Raw genomic sequence first — 15,440 nt, 5'->3', positions numbered from 1 at the left:
TGATAGACGAGTGCTTCGATTTTTTCTTATACACGCAAATATCTCATGAAGTTGTGTGATCATGAAACCTGTCGTAAAGTCCAAATCTCAAGAACTTTGCGAGGTTGACGAGCTCGCGATCTTGATTAGATCCTGTGGAGCTCTTCGCGATGTGTCGAGAGCCCGAGACGCCCACTCTCGCGTCGCTGCGAGCCAGCATTCGCAGAACAGGTATCTCTCCAATCTCATCGTCGAATTGTATGGAAAGTGTGGAGCGATCGATGAAGCTCGATCGGTGTTTGATTCCATTCGCCGCCCCAATTCCTTCTCTTGGGGTATCATGCTGTCCGCCTACGTTGATAGTGGCAGCCTCGATCAGGCCAGAAACTTCTTCGATCGAATCCCTTGGAAGAATTCGGTGTGCTGGAATTCGATGATCGCCGCGTATGCTCGTCTTGGATCTATCGAGGAAACGCAGAGATTGTTCGATCAAATGCCCGTCAAGGACATGGTTTCATGGACGACTTTGATATCCCTCTATGCCCAAAAAGGAGATCTCACGAAAGCAAAGCTCCTGTTTGATGGGCTCGTAGATCCAGATCCAATTGCTTGGAACACAATCATCCAGGCATTTGGAACAAATGGTTTAGTCAACGAAGCAAAGGATTATTTCGATAGAATGCCACAGCGAGATTTGCGTGCGTGGACGTCGATGCTCTCGGCATATGCCTTAAGCGGGCATCTTGACGAGGCAAAAGTAGTTTTTGATAGAATGCCCGACCGCGACGTGGTGACGTGGACGGCCATGGTCTCGGCATATGCCCAGGCAAGGCATATTAGCGAGGCGTTGAGAATCTTTGACGAATCTCCCGAGTTTACCATAGTGTCGTACAATGCGGTACTTACAATGCATGCACAGCATGGTAACGTGAATGAGGCGAAGCGTCTGTTTGACGAAATGGTCACGCACGATGTTTTCTCGTGGAACGCGATGCTAATGGCATATGCCCAAGCCGGGCATATGCGGGAATCGGAGAGCCTATTCCGGCAAATGCCCATGCACGACATTGCCTCGTGGAGCTTGATGCTGGGCGCATATGCCGGCGAGAGTGGCATTGATGCCGCTAGGGCCACGCTGGACGCCATGCCGGAGTTCAATGTGGTCAGCTGGAACACCATGATTGGCGCGTACGGGCGGTACGGAGAGACCAACGCGGCATCACGACTTTTCGACTCGATGAACGAAAGGGATATTCTTTCCTGGAATGCGCTCTTGACGGCATTTGCCCAGGGCGGCGATCTGGAAGATGCCAAGTCGCGGTTTGACTTGATGCCGGAGTGGAATCTCGCATCTTGGACGACGCTGGTCACCGCATATTCCGAGAAGGGTCAACTGGAGCAGGCCAGGCTGGTGTTCGATTCCATGCCCGAGCACGACATCGTGTCGTGTACGTCCCTCATCGCAGCGTACGGACTCCAGGGACACGTGCACGAATCCGAGCAGGTGTTTGGACGCATGCCCTTACAAAATGCCGCCACGTGCACGGCTATGATTGCGTCCTACGGCCACGGGGGTCATCTGGACCGCGCGAAGGAAGCTTTCGACGGCATCCGCGAGCGCGACATGGTGGCCTGGAACGCGATCATAGCAGCATATTCACAGAATCTTCACCTCAAACAAGCCGAGGCGACCTTTGCGGTGCTACCATGGCGGGACATGGTGACGTGGAACACCATGGTCGCGGCATATGCCCAAAACGGGCATCTCCTCGCGGCAAAGCTCACGTTTGAGAGGATGCCAAGGCGGGACGCCACGTCGTGGTGTACCATGGTCGCGGCATATTCCAGATTCGCGGGGAGATCCATTGCCACCCAGGCTTTCAGGAGCATGGAAATGGAGGGAATCGAGCTGAATCCCGCGGCATTCTCAAAGATTCTCGCCGGATGCAGCCATGCCGGCCTCATATCCGAGAGCTTGTCCTACTTTTCCTCTATGGGCGAGAACTATGACATGGTGGCGTCCAAAGAACACTATTGCAGCCTGGTTGACGCTCTCGGGAGATCCGGCAAGCTTGGAGAGGCGAGAGATTTGATAGACAACATGCCATTCATCGCCGACGTTGTGGTTTGTGGATCACTCCTCGCATCTTGCGAGAGAAGCTCGAATCTAAATGTTGGTCGAGATATCGCCAAGAACATCCTATCGATCGATCCACGAAATGGGAGCTCGTGTGTAGCTCTAGCAAACACCATTGCTCAAAGACCCTTAAACCTAGAGCAAACGATTTAAACGGGACTTTTAGGGCATACGTCAGCCAAAAGCCCTAAAGGTCATTAATCGCGTTTACTTTCTCCTTCCATTTGCCCTCATCTCTTTCTTTCGTCTTTGCTTTGTCCGTTTTCTCCTGGTTTACATTCTTTCCGAGGCTGTGCTGCTGCGATGGCGCTAGCGATGCCGATGCCGATGGCGAGCCGCGCGCCATAGCCGCGGTTCTTCCAGGCTCATCGGCTCATCGCCAATTGGCCACAAATCTTTCGGCCGGAGGCGGAATTCGGGGTCGCGCGATCGCGAGGGCGAGGGTTTTGCTGCGTGGATCTTGCGCGATCAGATCGCATTTCTAGGTATGTGTCACTGCCGGAGCAGCCGGATTGCATGGCGAAATTGAGATCTCGATTTTTAGGGCAATTCTTTCTTTGTGAGCTTGCTTCTCGCGGAATCCATTGCCGATTGACTCTTTCTGGGAAGCTCGTTCATCGTTTCTGTGGTCTTTTCTTTTCTCCTTCATTTTACTCTCGTGTCTTTCTTTTCTTTTTACAACTCTTTCTGTGAGCACTGTGGTGTCTGGGATTTGAGATCACATCTTGTCAATCTAGTGTTTTTTCGATACTTTGTTCTCGTGGTTTTCTTGCTGGTTGTCGTTACACCTGTAAAATGCCTTGAGAGCTTTCTTTCAAACTAAGTTTCTCTGTGTTTGTCAGCTCAGATTTTCACCTTTTGTCAATCTTAGATTGTTTGGACTCTGTTCTAGCGGTTTTCTTGTGCTGTGCCTTGAGGAGAAGGGACCAAACTAAGTTTCTCTTTTCGTGTTTTCCAGCTCTAGCGTTGGCACGCGGGGATGGTCTGCCGGAGCCTGTCAAGAGCTTGCAGAATCATCAAGCGGCAGTGTGGAATGGTGAAGTCCGTCATGCTCTCGGACCGTCTGACCTTCGGCTCCTCGAGCAGCACCAGCGGTAGCAGCAGCACAACCAGGTACAAACCAGTTAGATCAAAGAAGCAAGCAAATGGTGGCGGCGGCGGCGTAAACAGCCACCACCACCAATCATCGCCACCTTGCGACCGCTGCTCCACCGCCGCCATCGACATCCTCATCCTCTTGGTGGCTCTCGCCGCCTGCGCCTTCCTCTTCACGCCATACTTCAAGCTGGTGTGCAACGAGATCATCGAGATCCTCCCGGCAACGTTCCTCTTCATCGGCGAGGTCGTGTACGAGGCTCCCGTCGCCTACGCGCTGGCGGCGGTGCTCACCTCGGCGTCGGTGATCGGGATGTGGGAGCTGTACCAGTTTAAGTCGAGGAAGTGCGGCAACCCGTCGTGCAAGGGGCTGAAAAACGCCATGGAGTGCGACATCCAGCTCGAGACGGAGGAGTGCGTCAAGAGCTCGCCGCCGACCAACGCTGTGCTGCTGGACAAGGGGCTGCAGCTGGCGCAGGATCAAAAGGAGCTGGAGGCGGAGCTCAAGAGGATGGCTCCTCCAAACGGGCGGGCGGTGCTGGTTTTTCGAGCTCGGTGTGGCTGCCCCGCCGCCAGATTCGAGGTGTGGGGATCCAAGCGGCCCCGCCGCTCCAAGAAGTGAGGAAGATCACTCCGGGGAGCCACGAAAAAGCAGCAACAGGAAGAAGGACGAACAAAAAGAACGAGCGTCTCTCTCGTCACTCTCTCGTCTCGTTGCATTTCACGGCCCTGGGAAATATTTTCCAGGGTGTTTATATTAATAAATCCGCGAAATAAAAGACTGGCTAATCCATGCTTAATGGATTAAGCAAGAATAAGGGCTTAAACGGGGATGTCGTGCTGGCGCCTTCATGCCTCTCCACGTGGCGCGATGTTTGCCGTTGGATACAGAAACCCTAGAAGCCGTGGCACTGACTCTCAAACATTGCAATGCGAGGAAATGGAAATCTTTGGTGCTAGTGTAGCGTAATGCCATGTTTTAGTGCTCCGGGAAGCTGGTTTTAATGGTGACGATAGCGACGTGACATGGATATAAATGGAAAGCTCTCTGAGAATGGACGGCTTCGATGCGCGGGTCGCGTAAACAGGGGCTTTCTCGAAACGGTAAGAGCTTCAATTTTTTAATGAATATGGAAAGTTTTTCTTTTCTCTCCCTGTGTGTGAGAGAGAGAGAGAGAGAGAGAGCCGGAGATGGAGCCTCCCCTGCTTTGCACCGCTAGCATCTTCGCCGGAGGATAAATAGTTCGCGTGCAAGCATCCGTCGCCTCAGTGTCTGTTGAATCGTGTGTTTAGCTATTTGCTGCTTGTTTTCTTCTTTCTTGTTTGGTGTTCTTCTTCTTTCTTGTTGATTGAAACGAAGATCTGCTTCTTCTTCCCTCTTGTCTTAACGAAGATCTTCTTCTTCTTCTTCTTCTTCTTCTTCTGTTCTTCTTCTTCTGGATCTGCGAACTATGGTTCTTCTCGATCAGACTTCTTTCGCTTGAGCACTTGTTCTCGTTGGGGGCCGCCTTGACTTGTAAGAACTCCGTTCTTGGTTTGATCCATCCATCCAGACATGGACCTCTGGCTTCTGTCTTGTGTTTGGGAATAAAGGAACCTAGGAGTGCCGGGTTTGCGAACTTCCTGGGTGGTGATATGCTCCGCTGAGCTCGAGCAGTGTAATTATCACTTGCTTGCACCGCCGGAAGAAATGTGATCCTAGGTTCCCTTGTTTCCAAATTCAAGGCCGGTGCTGCTGCTGCTGCTGCTGCTGCTACTGATCGTGTCGTGTCTTCTTCCTTCTCTCTCTCGAAAACGTCTAACTCTGCCTGCTCGCTCGTGAATTCTCTTGTCCTTTGCCTTTCGGGAGCTTGTTGGAGCTCGGATCTGCAATCCTCCACCATTTGTTCTCTTAATTCGGAGTCGAGTTTCTCCCGGTTTTTGCAGGGTGGAGCCACACTGACAGTGAGATTTTGATCAGCAGCTGGCGGTGGAAAAATGCATCTGCCACTCTCCCTCGGAACTGAGAGTGAACTGGCGCAATGCACACCGCAAGTTCTCTGGAGCCGACACCGCCCCAAGTTTCAAGCCACGCATTGGTGGTTGCTTTTGCAGGACGAACCTTTTACCGGGTATCATGAAAAGCTTCTCCTTGTGGCCCGCGTCTCTTGGGGGACCAGAGAGCACTATCTCTGCTGCTTAGCACTCGATCTACTGTTGCAGCTAGCTTAGCAAAGTAGTAACTTCAGTGGAATAAAACAGTGAGAACCGCTCCAAACGCTCCAAAGCCGGGAGCTGGACGGGAATGCTCAGTGTGACGATCATAATTTACAAATGGATCTTGTTACCTGTTTGTTGCTTCAAGCAAAGCATTGCTTTCCCTTTAACAGTTGGCAACGTCTCTCCGGCTGCGCAATGCTTAAATGAGTATAGCTCCACTTACTTCTGTATGTCGCTTTTCCTTCCCTGGGGAAATGCCAGCAGCAAGAAGCCGGCATGCATGTCCCATAACTTCGTGGACCCGAATGGAGAAAGAGACATTGCTCTCCACAACAAACCTGTAAGGACGTCACAAGCATGGCGTTAGAGACAAATTAAACCACGCTATCATTCTAATAGTGGCCATAGCCAAAAGGACAGGAAAGAGAATACAAGACGCTCACGAGAAGGACGCCAACCAGCCAGGCAGCCTTAGATCGCACAAGACGACACAAGACCATTATAGAGAACATCCACACACGGCTCTCGGCAGGCAATCACAATGAAAACAACCAGCACGTACCGGGCGAGCCCGTACGGCCTTGAGAGGATTCTTGCAGTGAATTTCTCTACGTCAGCACGCAGAAGGGAGACAAGCCACAGCTTTTAGAGACCTTCACACTTTCACTCGCTTGTGCTATGGCCTGGGAACAGGCCATCACTTTGTCACAGCACAAGAGAGCTTTGAGCTTATGTTTGTGACGCGAAATGCTTTTATATAAGCTAGCTACCTACAAACCTTGGCAGGAAACTCGTAGAGGTGGCACGTCAGTACAAGCCACTTTCGCATGATCAGGAAGCCCAAAGTAGGCCTGCAGATCAGGTGTTACAGTTGACGAATCATTTTTGCAAGGAACACGACCACACACCTCTAGCAAAAGGCCTGATGTTACTGTCCACGAAGATAGATTACATTCAGCCGAGTGCTTGTCTGGTTCTCTCTTTCCTAGGCCAGCGTTGCTTTCTTTCCCTTGGAATCCTATCAACCAGAACGTCAAGACGATGAAAAAAAAAACACGTAAGAGCAACGGACCTTAGATGACGATCTGCCGCTTGTAAATGTACTGTATATGCTGGCGAATCGCTTCCTTTCTGCCTCCTGTAGCGGGATGGCCCGCGCAAGTGCTGACTTGAGCATTTCCATCGTTATTACAGGGCGCTGGTTGTGTTTTTCTCTTGGCCTTTCAATTGCCGAATGGACTGCTTCTAGTTCTGCGTCTGAGAGAACAGCTTTCAGATCTGCTCCACTGAAACCCTCTGAGAAACGCGATAAGTACTGCAGGTCAATGTCATCTTCCATTGAAAGCTGTTTAAAAGGAAATCAAGTTAAACCTGCCAAGAGAAAGAAAACAAAAAGAAGGGGTACGTACATGTCGGGAGAGTACACGTAGGATGTCAAGCCTCTCGGCCTGTGAAGGAAAATCGCAAAACAAAAGATGGTCGAGTCGCCCAGGTCGAAGCAGCGCCGCATCAATCAGATCAGGACGGCTACAAGAGAAAGAACGATTAGTGCTACACAAACAACTCTCATAAGAGGCTGACTGACTTGGTAGCAGCGAACGTAAAAACACCCGTTAAAGCTGAGACCCCGTCAAGCTCAGCTAGAAGCTGCATGCTACAGTTATTAATGCAATGGCTTAAAAGTTCGTGTACCTGGTTCACAACCCGATCTGTAACACCGGTATTGTCGTGCCCACGCTTGGGAGCAATAGCGTCGAACTCGTCAAAGAACAGGATGCAAGGAGCAGCCGCAGCTGCTCTCGCGAAAACGTCACGAACCTGGATGGACAAGGAACAAAGGTCTAGCTCAAAATATTTTCAAAGAGCATACCGCCTTTTCAGAAGCACCAATGTATTTGTCAAGAAGCTCTGGACCTTTCACTGGAATATAACGGAGGGAGCACGCCGCAGCAGCTGCCGCAACAACATGCGTTTTTCCGCATCCAGGAGGACCGTATAGAAGAACGCCAGTACGCAACCGCAAAGGTGCACTAGCAAAAAGCTTTGGGTACCTCACAGGTAGTTCCAACAGCTGCAAATATACGAGTCTAGTGAGGCAGATGATATCCAAATCAACGTTAATAGTACCTCTCTAATCACACGGCAAACTTCTTGCAGGCCACCTACATCATCCCATCCCAGTATCGGTCCAGTTTTCCCCGCCTTGGCAACTCCTTTGAGTGCTGCCGGAACAAGGCCTTGAAGTGCGTCGTTCAGGTCGCTGTCTGTCAAGTGAAAATTGCGGCCCGTTTCCGTCTCCGCCTTTTTTGCGAGATATCGGGCAGATGAAGCATGCAAAGCTCTGTCCACCATAATTTCCTGATTCCATGAGTAATCAGCACCTAGTACAGTATGAGCTAAACCACATTACCAGATCATTTGCATCGTATCCATCACATTTGGCAGCCACTCTACTCGTTATAGTTTTTGGACACTCAAAACCTCGGCTTGCGATAATTTGCTCGAGAATGCCTTCTCGCTCACGAATACCAGGGGGTTCTAGCTCAACGCTAAAATCAAATCGTCCTGCATTACCAGTGTCCAAAGTGAACGTGTTTAGCCTTGGAAGGTAGAATACCTGACGAGCGCAGAGAAAGTGGAAGAGATTTTGGTCCACTTGCAGTTGCAAGAAACGCGACAGAAGCCGTTCTCTGTGGAACAGAAAAAAGAGCACGTAAAACTTTAAAGTTGCCTGAACCTTTCACCTGAGCATTGTCCATCACATCTGAAAGGTACTCCGCGAGAGAAGTGGCTGACATATCAACTCCTCCTTCTTCATTAATCGAGAAAAGAGCGTCCAGGTCATCGAGCACCACCAAAGAAGGCGCATGCTGAATGGCTCCCAGAACTGCTTCCTTCAGACGGCGTTTTGTTGGACTTTCTGCTTCACCAACAAGCTCAGCACATTTCAGAATCACCCTATGTCAAGCAAATCCATTGCGTTAGAAAACACGTAATGGGGAAAGACATAATAACAAACCGATGCGCTTGTATTTGTTTGTTTTCACCGAGCTCCCGTGCCAGAGCCAAAGCTAGCTGAGTTTTTCCACACGCCTGCAAACACAACGGCGTCATTCCACAAAGGGTAATATTTCTGTCTTCTTACTGCTGGTCCATACAGAAGAATACCAACAGGTACCGCAACTTCCATGTCTCGTAGCTTTTGCAGACTAGTTGGAGTTAACAGGAGGGTAAGTCCTGAAAAAAAAATTGTAAGAAAAACAATCAAGCAAGAACACGAACACGTACGCTGTAAAGCTTCGTCAGCGCTTCCTTTAACCCAGACTGATTTGAAAGAAGGCATATCGACGTCACGGTCCTCCTTACTAATCGTGAACAAATACTGGAGACGCTCAATCCGTAAATCCAAGACAGGCTTCTCGTCGTCTAGTATGCGGGCGTCGAGTACAAGCATATTGTTGTCCATCTGCCCCCCGCACTGTAGGCTCAACAAAAAAATCGATTCTTTTTTCTGTCTGTTGGCAGGCGCTTCCGAAAGCGCTATCAAGGATGTTGCCGGCCAGGAAGTACCATCATTACCGCCGAAAGCGTTGTGCAACGTCCTTTGTTGGGCTTTTATCCAAGCTCTAATCAAGGTAAGCTTATCGTCCACTGTCTCGGAAGAAATCACTTGCTTGAGCTGCTTCCCATCTGTTTGATTTTCTTCTGAGTGAAACATAACCGGAGTTACGCTAACACTCGTTGCTTGCAGCAGATTAGTTTGGTGAAAGGATTGAAGACACAACCCTGCAGAAATTGTTAAGTCCAGAGTTACAGTTAATATAAAAGCTATACCTCCGTGGAGCTGAACACCCAAATACTGCCGCAAAGGCGCTGAGACCACAGCATGGCCATCGGTGGCTCCACTCCAATAAATCACACGAACAGCTGCCGATCTAGTTGCCTTTTTCTGCTCATCAGTCGTTTCTTCATTCGGAAAGGACTGGCTTGCTCTCACCAGCACCCACTGTCCATTTGCCACGGTGACTCGTTCCGCTGTATTTGAATTGATGTAAACCGCAGCGGTAGGAATAACTGCGAGCTCTTTGCCTCCGATATTGCAAACTTGATGTAGCGACTCGTCAATATCCTGGATTCGCAGCCAGATACTTTTTCCAAATTGCGGGCCTTGCTTGATGTTATGTTGGCGCTTCTTGATAGACACAACTAATTCCGTCCCTCGCGTGAGTCTTACCTGAAAAGGATTGCCATGAGGACGAGACTATGGTTCACACCAGAATAATTCCACACACTCACCACTGACCTTGGAGTGATGGACTTTGCAAGCAACACAAGTACCCCTTGTCCTGGAACTGACACAGGAAACCGGCGTCCCTCCTGTAGCACTCCAACCTGGAATAAGAAAACTTAGAAGCAACGTAGAAGAAGAAAAAAATAGACCGAGAAGACTATATGTTCGAACTGGATACCTCGTTTAAGATATGAGTCTCAAGGTAGTCAGCGTGGAGCTCCAAAATCTCCGAATCGTCCTCCGTCGCTGGCTCCACTAGAACAGTCTGTGCTTCTGGCAAATCGATACGAACACGAACTGTAACCTTCGCTCGATCAGGTAGCCCCAGGCATTGCGCTAGACTCTCCGCAACCTTCCTTCATCAAAGCTTGAGCTAAGAAAGAAGATCACCCCCAGGAACTCCACGAACGTACCTCGATGAAAATGGAATTGGAGGTGGCGCCGCTCCAAGCCACGAACCAGGGAACCAATGCGGCTCCATCGCCTGCCGCTGGACGCGAAATCTTCAATTCCAGCACCAGGAGGGAAGTGAAATGCGCGTCGCCTTGCTGGAGAAGGTAAATTACATGCATCGGGAGCGCAACGAAGCCGACATCGCTGCTGGCAACGCGCCTCACCTCCACCTCCATCCCCGAAGAACCCTAATTTCTGGAGCGCATATTAGCGAGGGAAATATAGGGGCTGGAGCTATCACTGGATTGGAATGCCGCCCTGGCTTTCCTCGTCCCTCGATCGATCTCTCTCACCCCTGCGCAGGAGCTCAGCAGCGACCCCCAGGCCGTGGCATCCGGCTTGAATGGCATCTTGCTAATGATCTCTTCCGCATCGAGTAATTCCCCCGCCCGGCCGAGAAGATCGATCAAGCAAGTGTAGTGCTCCCTCCGTGGCGCCGATCCATAGTCTGCGATCATCGACATGAAGCAGCGCAAGCCCTGTTCTAGCGATCCGGCGTGATTGCAAGCCGAGAGAACGCTGAGGAAGATAATCTCGTCGGGAGCTAGAGCCTCCATGGCCATGGTACGGAAGAGTGTCATGGCGGATTCCATGAGGCCAGCGTTTGCGTACGATCCAATCACACTGCCCCACGCCACCGCCTCCCGCGCCTCCATGCGTTCGAAAAAGATTCTCGCGCCATGGATATCCCGCGACAGGGCATATGCTTCCAGCATCGTGTTCCAAGATACCTGGCTGCGCTCTGGAATCTTTTCAAAAAAGAGCTTTGCTTTGTAACACTTCCTGTGGTGTACCAATACCGTGAGCATCGCCGTACAGCACACGAGGTCGTGCTCTGGCATCAAACCGAAGATTCTCTCCGCCTCACACAGATGCCCATTCGCGCCAAGTGTCGCAATCGCAATCGTCCAGCTGGCAACGTTTCTCCCAGGCATGGAGTCGAGCAACCAGAGCATCTCCTCTAGCAAAGACCCCTCCGCGTATGCCGCTAGCAGAATATTCCACGATGTTTGAGTCCAACACGGCATTCTATCAAACAGTGCCTTTGCGTCTCCAAGATGCCCATTGCTGGTATATACCTCCAGCATAACGTTCCACGACAACACGTCACTCTCCGGCATCTCGCTAAACATGGATTCCGCTTTATTTACATTTCCAGCAACGCCATATCCACCAACCATCGCATTCCACGTCACGCTATTCCACTCGGGCATCCGGTGAAATATCCTCTCGGCATCGTCGAGATTCCCAGCCTCGGCATATGCCTGCAGCAGCGCCGTCCACGACACAATGTTCTTGCTTGGCATCGTGTCGAAGATTCGTTTGGCATCTTCCAGATGCCCAACCTCGGCATACATGACCAACATTGTGGTCCGCGACACCACATTGTGTTGTGGAGATCGATCAAAGAGAGCATCGGCACTGTGGGAATCTAAGGCATCGGCATATGCTTGGATCATTGAATTCCAAGTTATCAAATCTCGCATTGGCATCGAATCAAAGAGCCGCCTCGCCTCCGCTATATATCCAGAACGGATATACGCAAGGATCATAGAGTTCCAGGTCACTACATTTGGATTCGGAGCCTTGTCGAAATATTCCTTAGCCTCGTTCGAACAACCACCTTGGAATAATGCGTTTACCATAATGTTCCACGCGACAGTGTTTTTCTCTGGCATCTGTCTAAACAAATTCTTGGCATCTTCAGTATGCCCAAAGGTGGCATACGCCATGAGCATATCCGTCCACGACACAGCATCTCTCTCGGGCATCCGTGAGAACACGTCTTGGGCATCAAGAACATTTCCGTTTTGGACGCATGCATGCAGTAAAGCGTTCCAAGTCCGAATGTTTCTCTCAGGGCAAGTGCAGAACAAGTTTTCAGATTCTCCCAAGTGCCCAGTTCGGGCATATGCATTAAGCATTACGTTCCACGATGAAAGATTTCTCTCTGGCATTGCATCAAAAAGTTCTCGCGTTTCCTGGAGCGAGCTGTTCTCCGCAACTGCTGTGAGGATCGCCGTCCACGTAACAGCATTGGGATTCGGCATTTTCTGGAAAAGCTTCTTGGCCTCGCTGAGATCCCCAATTCGGGCATATGCCGTGATCATGGTGTTCCATGACACGACCCCCGGATCAGTCCCAGCAGCATCAAAAAGGCGCCTCGCAGCTTCGATCTCGCCGCCTTTCGTGTAGCACGCGATCATAATACTCCAAGAGAAGGCATCGGGAGCGTGGATGCTATCAAAGACAGCGCGTGCTTCGCCCAATCTATCAAGCTTGCCATACATTTGGACGAGCAAGTTTGCAAGGTACCTGTTGTGCTCGAGAGCGGATGCTTTGATCTCCCTGTGGATTTGCTCTCCGGCCACAATGCAGGAGCAACATCGGAGGCGAGTGGCAAGATCAGCCACTGCGTCGGGCATTTAGCCAGCTCTTCTGTGATCATACTGGTGCCAAACAAGAATGTCTAGATGCCCAGCCTGGGCATTTTTCCTATTTCTATTCCATTAGGGTTTTCGTGTTAGCATGGCTGTGGTTCTCGCGCCGGATCTCTCCGTGTCGAAGCTCTGCCTAGGTTGGTGAGCCCGTTGGATTGATTCTCACGTATCTCGCGCGCTCCTGGCAGGAACCATGACATTTGGTGAGCAGAACAGCTATAGTGAATCCGCCAAGCTCTTGAGCATCGCTACACAAGCTGGAATCAACTTCTTCGACACGGCAGAGATGTAAAACCAGCATTTCTTTGCTTTCGATCGTTTCCTTTGCTCCTTGCTCGCAGGTACCCGGTGCCTCAAAGAGCTCAAACTCATGGAAAGAGTGAGGTCTACCTCGGTCGATGGATCAGAGAGAGTAACATTGCCAGGGACAAGATTGTGATAGCGACCAAGGTGAGCTTGCTTTTCTCGAGCTAGCAAAATTCTTTCATTTCATGGTTCTAAGTTTTTTCTAAGGTAGCTGGGCCTTCGGGACAAATGACTTGGATTCGTGGAGGACCACACTCTTTGGACAAGAATAATATCAAGGCGGCTATTGACACAAGGTTTTACTTCTCATACCATTGTTCTTACTGGCATGGTTTTTGTTCCTTCGTGCAGCTTGCAGCGACTTTGCTTGGATCATATTGATCTCTATCAGATACATTGGCCTGATCGGTGAGTAAAACATTTTATGCTTGTGTGCTTTGCTTGAGAATGGGAATTTTCTATAGCTATACACCGATGTTTGGAGAAGTTGATTACGATCCTTCACGCCGTATCAAAGCAGTTCCTGTGGACGAGCAGCTGCAAGCTTTGTCTGACGCTGTAGACGCTGGCAAGGTACAAATCCTTTTCGATTTGCCACTCAACAGAACTGGTTGAACAGATAAGATACATTGGAGTTAGCAATGAAACTCCTTACGGTCTCATGGAATTCTGCCGGGCTTCTCGCGGGAACAGGCTGCCTCGAGTTTTATCGATCCAAGTAAGTGGAGAAGAAGAAGTTTATATATGCCCAAGTGGAGGATTCTAACCCTCTGCAACAGAATGCATATAGCCTCCTGTGTCGAACCTTTGATTATGGTCTCGCCGAATGCTGCCATCACGAAAGGTAAAAGCTTATCACCTTTGTAGACTGTAAACAGTGTTCTTCTTTGTTTTTTCAGCATAAACCTCCTGGCTTACAGTCCTTTGGCAATGGGTTTGCTAACTGCGAAATATCTTGAAGATGGTGGAGGTCCGGCTGATGCTCGTTTAAATCTTTATAAAGGTCACTACGCAATCTTCTTTCTCTAACGTAGAAAAACACTAATACAGGACGCTACACCGAGGCAGAATGCCGGTATGATCTTGGAAAACCCAATCTGTTACCGGCTGTCAAGGTACGTACATTTCGGATTTTCTTCCAAACTATTTCGTTTCAGGCATACGTAGAGATTTCTAAGAATTATGGCATCACCCCCGTGGAGCTTGCTATAGGTGCCTACAACGCAAATCCATGTATTGCTTGAGCTCAAGAAAAACTTCTCTTTTGGTCAGGTTTTGTACTAAGGCATCCACTGGTTGCAAGTGCTGTGATTGGAGCTACAAAGGACTATCAGCTAATGGATATAGTGAAAGCAGCTGCTATCACACTAACAGATGAAATGGTGGAGGAGATAGATGCTGTTCACAGCAGATTCCCGAATCCAGCTCCGTAGAGAAACGAGAACTACGTCGACGTCTCCTTATTTGCTCTCGTGTAGATCAAACTTTGGATTTGCACAGGGCTTGGACGCTATGGCTGGTTCTACCACTTCCAGAGGTGCTTGTATCCTCCCAAAGTGTTCATACCAGATGCCGGACGAAATCCAGCGTGTGCTCAAGTCCGCTGGAAGTTTGGAGGCTTACTTTCGCTGGATCACGTGAAGATTGGAGACTTGGTGTGCAGGGGTGTTGATGGACACGAGCTCTCAGGCTATGGCGATCTTGCGGAAGGTCTTGCTGGGGGGCTGCAAGGATAAGCTCCCAATCCATGGCGCAGTATCACACTCCGGCCAGAGCTGATCGCATTGCAAATGCTTGGAAATTTTGGTGCTTGCAAAAGAAATGGAAGGAAGAACCTTCAAGATTCATCTCCATTTCAAAGGGCTATAAGCAGGCTCTTTGTATTCTTTTTCTTAGTAGCATTCTTGATGATTTCTAATGGGGAGCATGCAATGCAGCTGTATCAAACACCTCACTGTTTGGGATGGAATATAGAGCAACGAGATCAGTATAGTGATCTTTCTCCCTTCGTTTTTAGAGTTTGGGCCAGCAACGAGGCATTGTTCTAGTTGTTCGAATGGATGGTTCTGTTGGCATGGCTGTGGCTCTCACGTGCCCGATCTATTACTCTTGGCAGGATTCGATGAGCTAAAGTGAATCCATGATATCTAGCATTTCATTCCATTGTTACCAGGGATAGCAACCAAAGTGGCTTGCTTTGCTTGAGCTGGCAAAATTCTCTTCCATGTTTCCAAGTTCAGGTATTGATTCCACTGAGCAGAGGGCAGTCTCCAAGAACTCCACACTTTATAGTTTTAAGTCACCTGAGACAAAGTTAGTGAACGGAGATTTATACTCTTCTTTTATATTTGAACTTTTATAGATTATTTCTACTGGCTAAGAGAATATGTTTAAATATTCTGGGATGTTTTACAATTTAAAAGCTGTTATTCATTTAGATTAAATTTTATAATTTATTTCTACCCAAGATTAATCTTGTGTTTATAATTTATATATAATTCTTATCATTTCTAGTAAATTAAATTTTTTATTAAATTAC

At 49.3% G+C, this 15,440-nt stretch overlaps 5 protein-coding genes across 9 annotated transcripts; 3 read left to right on the top strand and 2 right to left on the bottom strand.

Moving 5' to 3' along the window:
• The first annotated feature begins 61 nt into the window (after window positions 1-61).
• Window positions 62-2,957, top strand: LOC112350632 (pentatricopeptide repeat-containing protein At4g02750-like). Its single transcript, XM_024687126.1, has one exon. It carries the CDS (start codon window positions 62-64, stop codon window positions 2,267-2,269), a length of 2,208 nt encoding a protein of 735 aa, XP_024542894.1. The 3' UTR covers window positions 2,270-2,957.
• LOC9635255 (uncharacterized protein At5g19025) lies at window positions 2,335-4,000 on the top strand. 2 transcript variants are annotated; one of them, XM_002982179.2, is made up of 2 exons: window positions 2,335-2,601; window positions 3,075-4,000. In XM_002982179.2, exon 2 carries the CDS (start codon window positions 3,096-3,098, stop codon window positions 3,831-3,833), a length of 738 nt encoding a protein of 245 aa, XP_002982225.2. In that variant the 5' UTR covers window positions 2,335-2,601; window positions 3,075-3,095; the 3' UTR covers window positions 3,834-4,000. The 2 variants fall into 2 exon arrangements, with proteins under 2 accessions (XP_002982225.2, XP_024543032.1); XM_024687264.1 differs by lacking the exon at window positions 2,335-2,601 and adding an exon at window positions 2,710-2,744.
• A 1,383-nt stretch (window positions 4,001-5,383) lies between these two features.
• Window positions 5,384-10,402, bottom strand: LOC9635925 (peroxisome biogenesis protein 1). 2 transcript variants are annotated; one of them, XM_024687175.1, is made up of 20 exons: window positions 10,115-10,402; window positions 9,880-10,053; window positions 9,707-9,802; window positions 9,245-9,644; window positions 8,699-9,196; window positions 8,556-8,647; window positions 8,430-8,503; window positions 8,155-8,368; window positions 8,028-8,100; window positions 7,821-7,975; window positions 7,538-7,768; window positions 7,281-7,481; window positions 7,103-7,228; window positions 6,996-7,057; window positions 6,820-6,937; window positions 6,483-6,755; window positions 6,319-6,428; window positions 6,189-6,261; window positions 5,539-5,748; window positions 5,384-5,485 (listed from the first exon to the last, which is right to left on the bottom strand). In XM_024687175.1, the coding sequence occupies exons 1-17, from the start codon at window positions 10,328-10,330 to the stop codon at window positions 6,396-6,398; spliced, it is 3,036 nt and encodes a 1,011-aa protein (XP_024542943.1). In that variant the 5' UTR covers window positions 10,331-10,402; the 3' UTR covers window positions 5,384-5,485; window positions 5,539-5,748; window positions 6,189-6,261; window positions 6,319-6,395. The 2 variants fall into 2 exon arrangements, with proteins under 2 accessions (XP_024542943.1, XP_024542942.1); XM_024687174.1 differs by lacking the exons at window positions 5,384-5,485; window positions 5,539-5,748 and having other exon boundaries at window positions 5,953-6,261.
• On the bottom strand, window positions 10,343-12,580 carry LOC112350631 (pentatricopeptide repeat-containing protein At4g02750-like). The gene has a single exon (XM_024687125.1). The coding sequence runs from the start codon at window positions 12,578-12,580 to the stop codon at window positions 10,343-10,345; it is 2,238 nt and encodes a 745-aa protein (XP_024542893.1).
• Window positions 12,581-12,677: 97 nt separating this feature from the next.
• LOC9635254 (protein tas) lies at window positions 12,678-14,754 on the top strand. Of its 3 annotated transcripts, XM_024687177.1 has the most exons (12): window positions 12,678-12,732; window positions 12,784-12,883; window positions 12,937-13,045; window positions 13,109-13,197; window positions 13,253-13,309; window positions 13,366-13,474; window positions 13,521-13,619; window positions 13,681-13,745; window positions 13,801-13,904; window positions 13,952-14,016; window positions 14,059-14,113; window positions 14,174-14,754. In XM_024687177.1, the coding sequence occupies exons 1-12, from the start codon at window positions 12,684-12,686 to the stop codon at window positions 14,332-14,334; spliced, it is 1,062 nt and encodes a 353-aa protein (XP_024542945.1). In that variant the 5' UTR covers window positions 12,678-12,683; the 3' UTR covers window positions 14,335-14,754. The 3 variants fall into 3 exon arrangements, with proteins under 3 accessions (XP_024542945.1, XP_024542944.1, XP_002982224.1); XM_024687176.1 differs by having other exon boundaries at window positions 13,970-14,113; XM_002982178.2 differs by having other exon boundaries at window positions 13,952-14,113.
• The last annotated feature ends 686 nt before the right edge of the window (window positions 14,755-15,440 follow it).

This window comes from Selaginella moellendorffii, unplaced genomic scaffold (assembly GCF_000143415.4).
Source record: "Selaginella moellendorffii unplaced genomic scaffold, v1.0 SELMOscaffold_52, whole genome shotgun sequence".
NCBI lineage: Eukaryota > Viridiplantae > Streptophyta > Lycopodiopsida > Selaginellales > Selaginellaceae > Selaginella > Selaginella moellendorffii.
This window is presented reverse-complemented; position numbering and strand designations above follow the sequence as displayed.

Bases quoted from the DNA above. Each gene is read 5' to 3' on its own strand.
- LOC112350632 (XM_024687126.1), top strand. From the start codon at position 62: ATGAAACCTGTCGTAAAGTCCAAATCTCAAGAACTTTGCGAGGTTGAC.
- LOC9635255 (XM_002982179.2), top strand. From the start codon at position 3,096: ATGGTCTGCCGGAGCCTGTCAAGAGCTTGCAGAATCATCAAGCGGCAG.
- LOC9635925 (XM_024687175.1), bottom strand. From the start codon at position 10,330: ATGGAGGTGGAGGTGAGGCGCGTTGCCAGCAGCGATGTCGGCTTCGTT. The intron at 7,976-8,027 runs GTATTCTACCTT...CTGGTAATGCAG, and splicing joins ACTTTCTCTGCGCTCGTCAG to GACGATTTGATTTTAGCGTT. The intron at 7,058-7,102 runs GTACACGAACTT...TGTAGCATGCAG, and splicing joins CAGATCGGGTTGTGAACCAG to CTTCTAGCTGAGCTTGACGG.
- LOC112350631 (XM_024687125.1), bottom strand. From the start codon at position 12,580: ATGCCCGACGCAGTGGCTGATCTTGCCACTCGCCTCCGATGTTGCTCC.
- LOC9635254 (XM_002982178.2), top strand. From the start codon at position 12,684: ATGGCTGTGGTTCTCGCGCCGGATCTCTCCGTGTCGAAGCTCTGCCTA. The intron at 13,475-13,520 runs GTACAAATCCTT...CTGGTTGAACAG, and splicing joins ACGCTGTAGACGCTGGCAAG to ATAAGATACATTGGAGTTAG. The intron at 14,114-14,173 runs GTGCCTACAACG...TCTTTTGGTCAG, and splicing joins CCCCGTGGAGCTTGCTATAG to GTTTTGTACTAAGGCATCCA.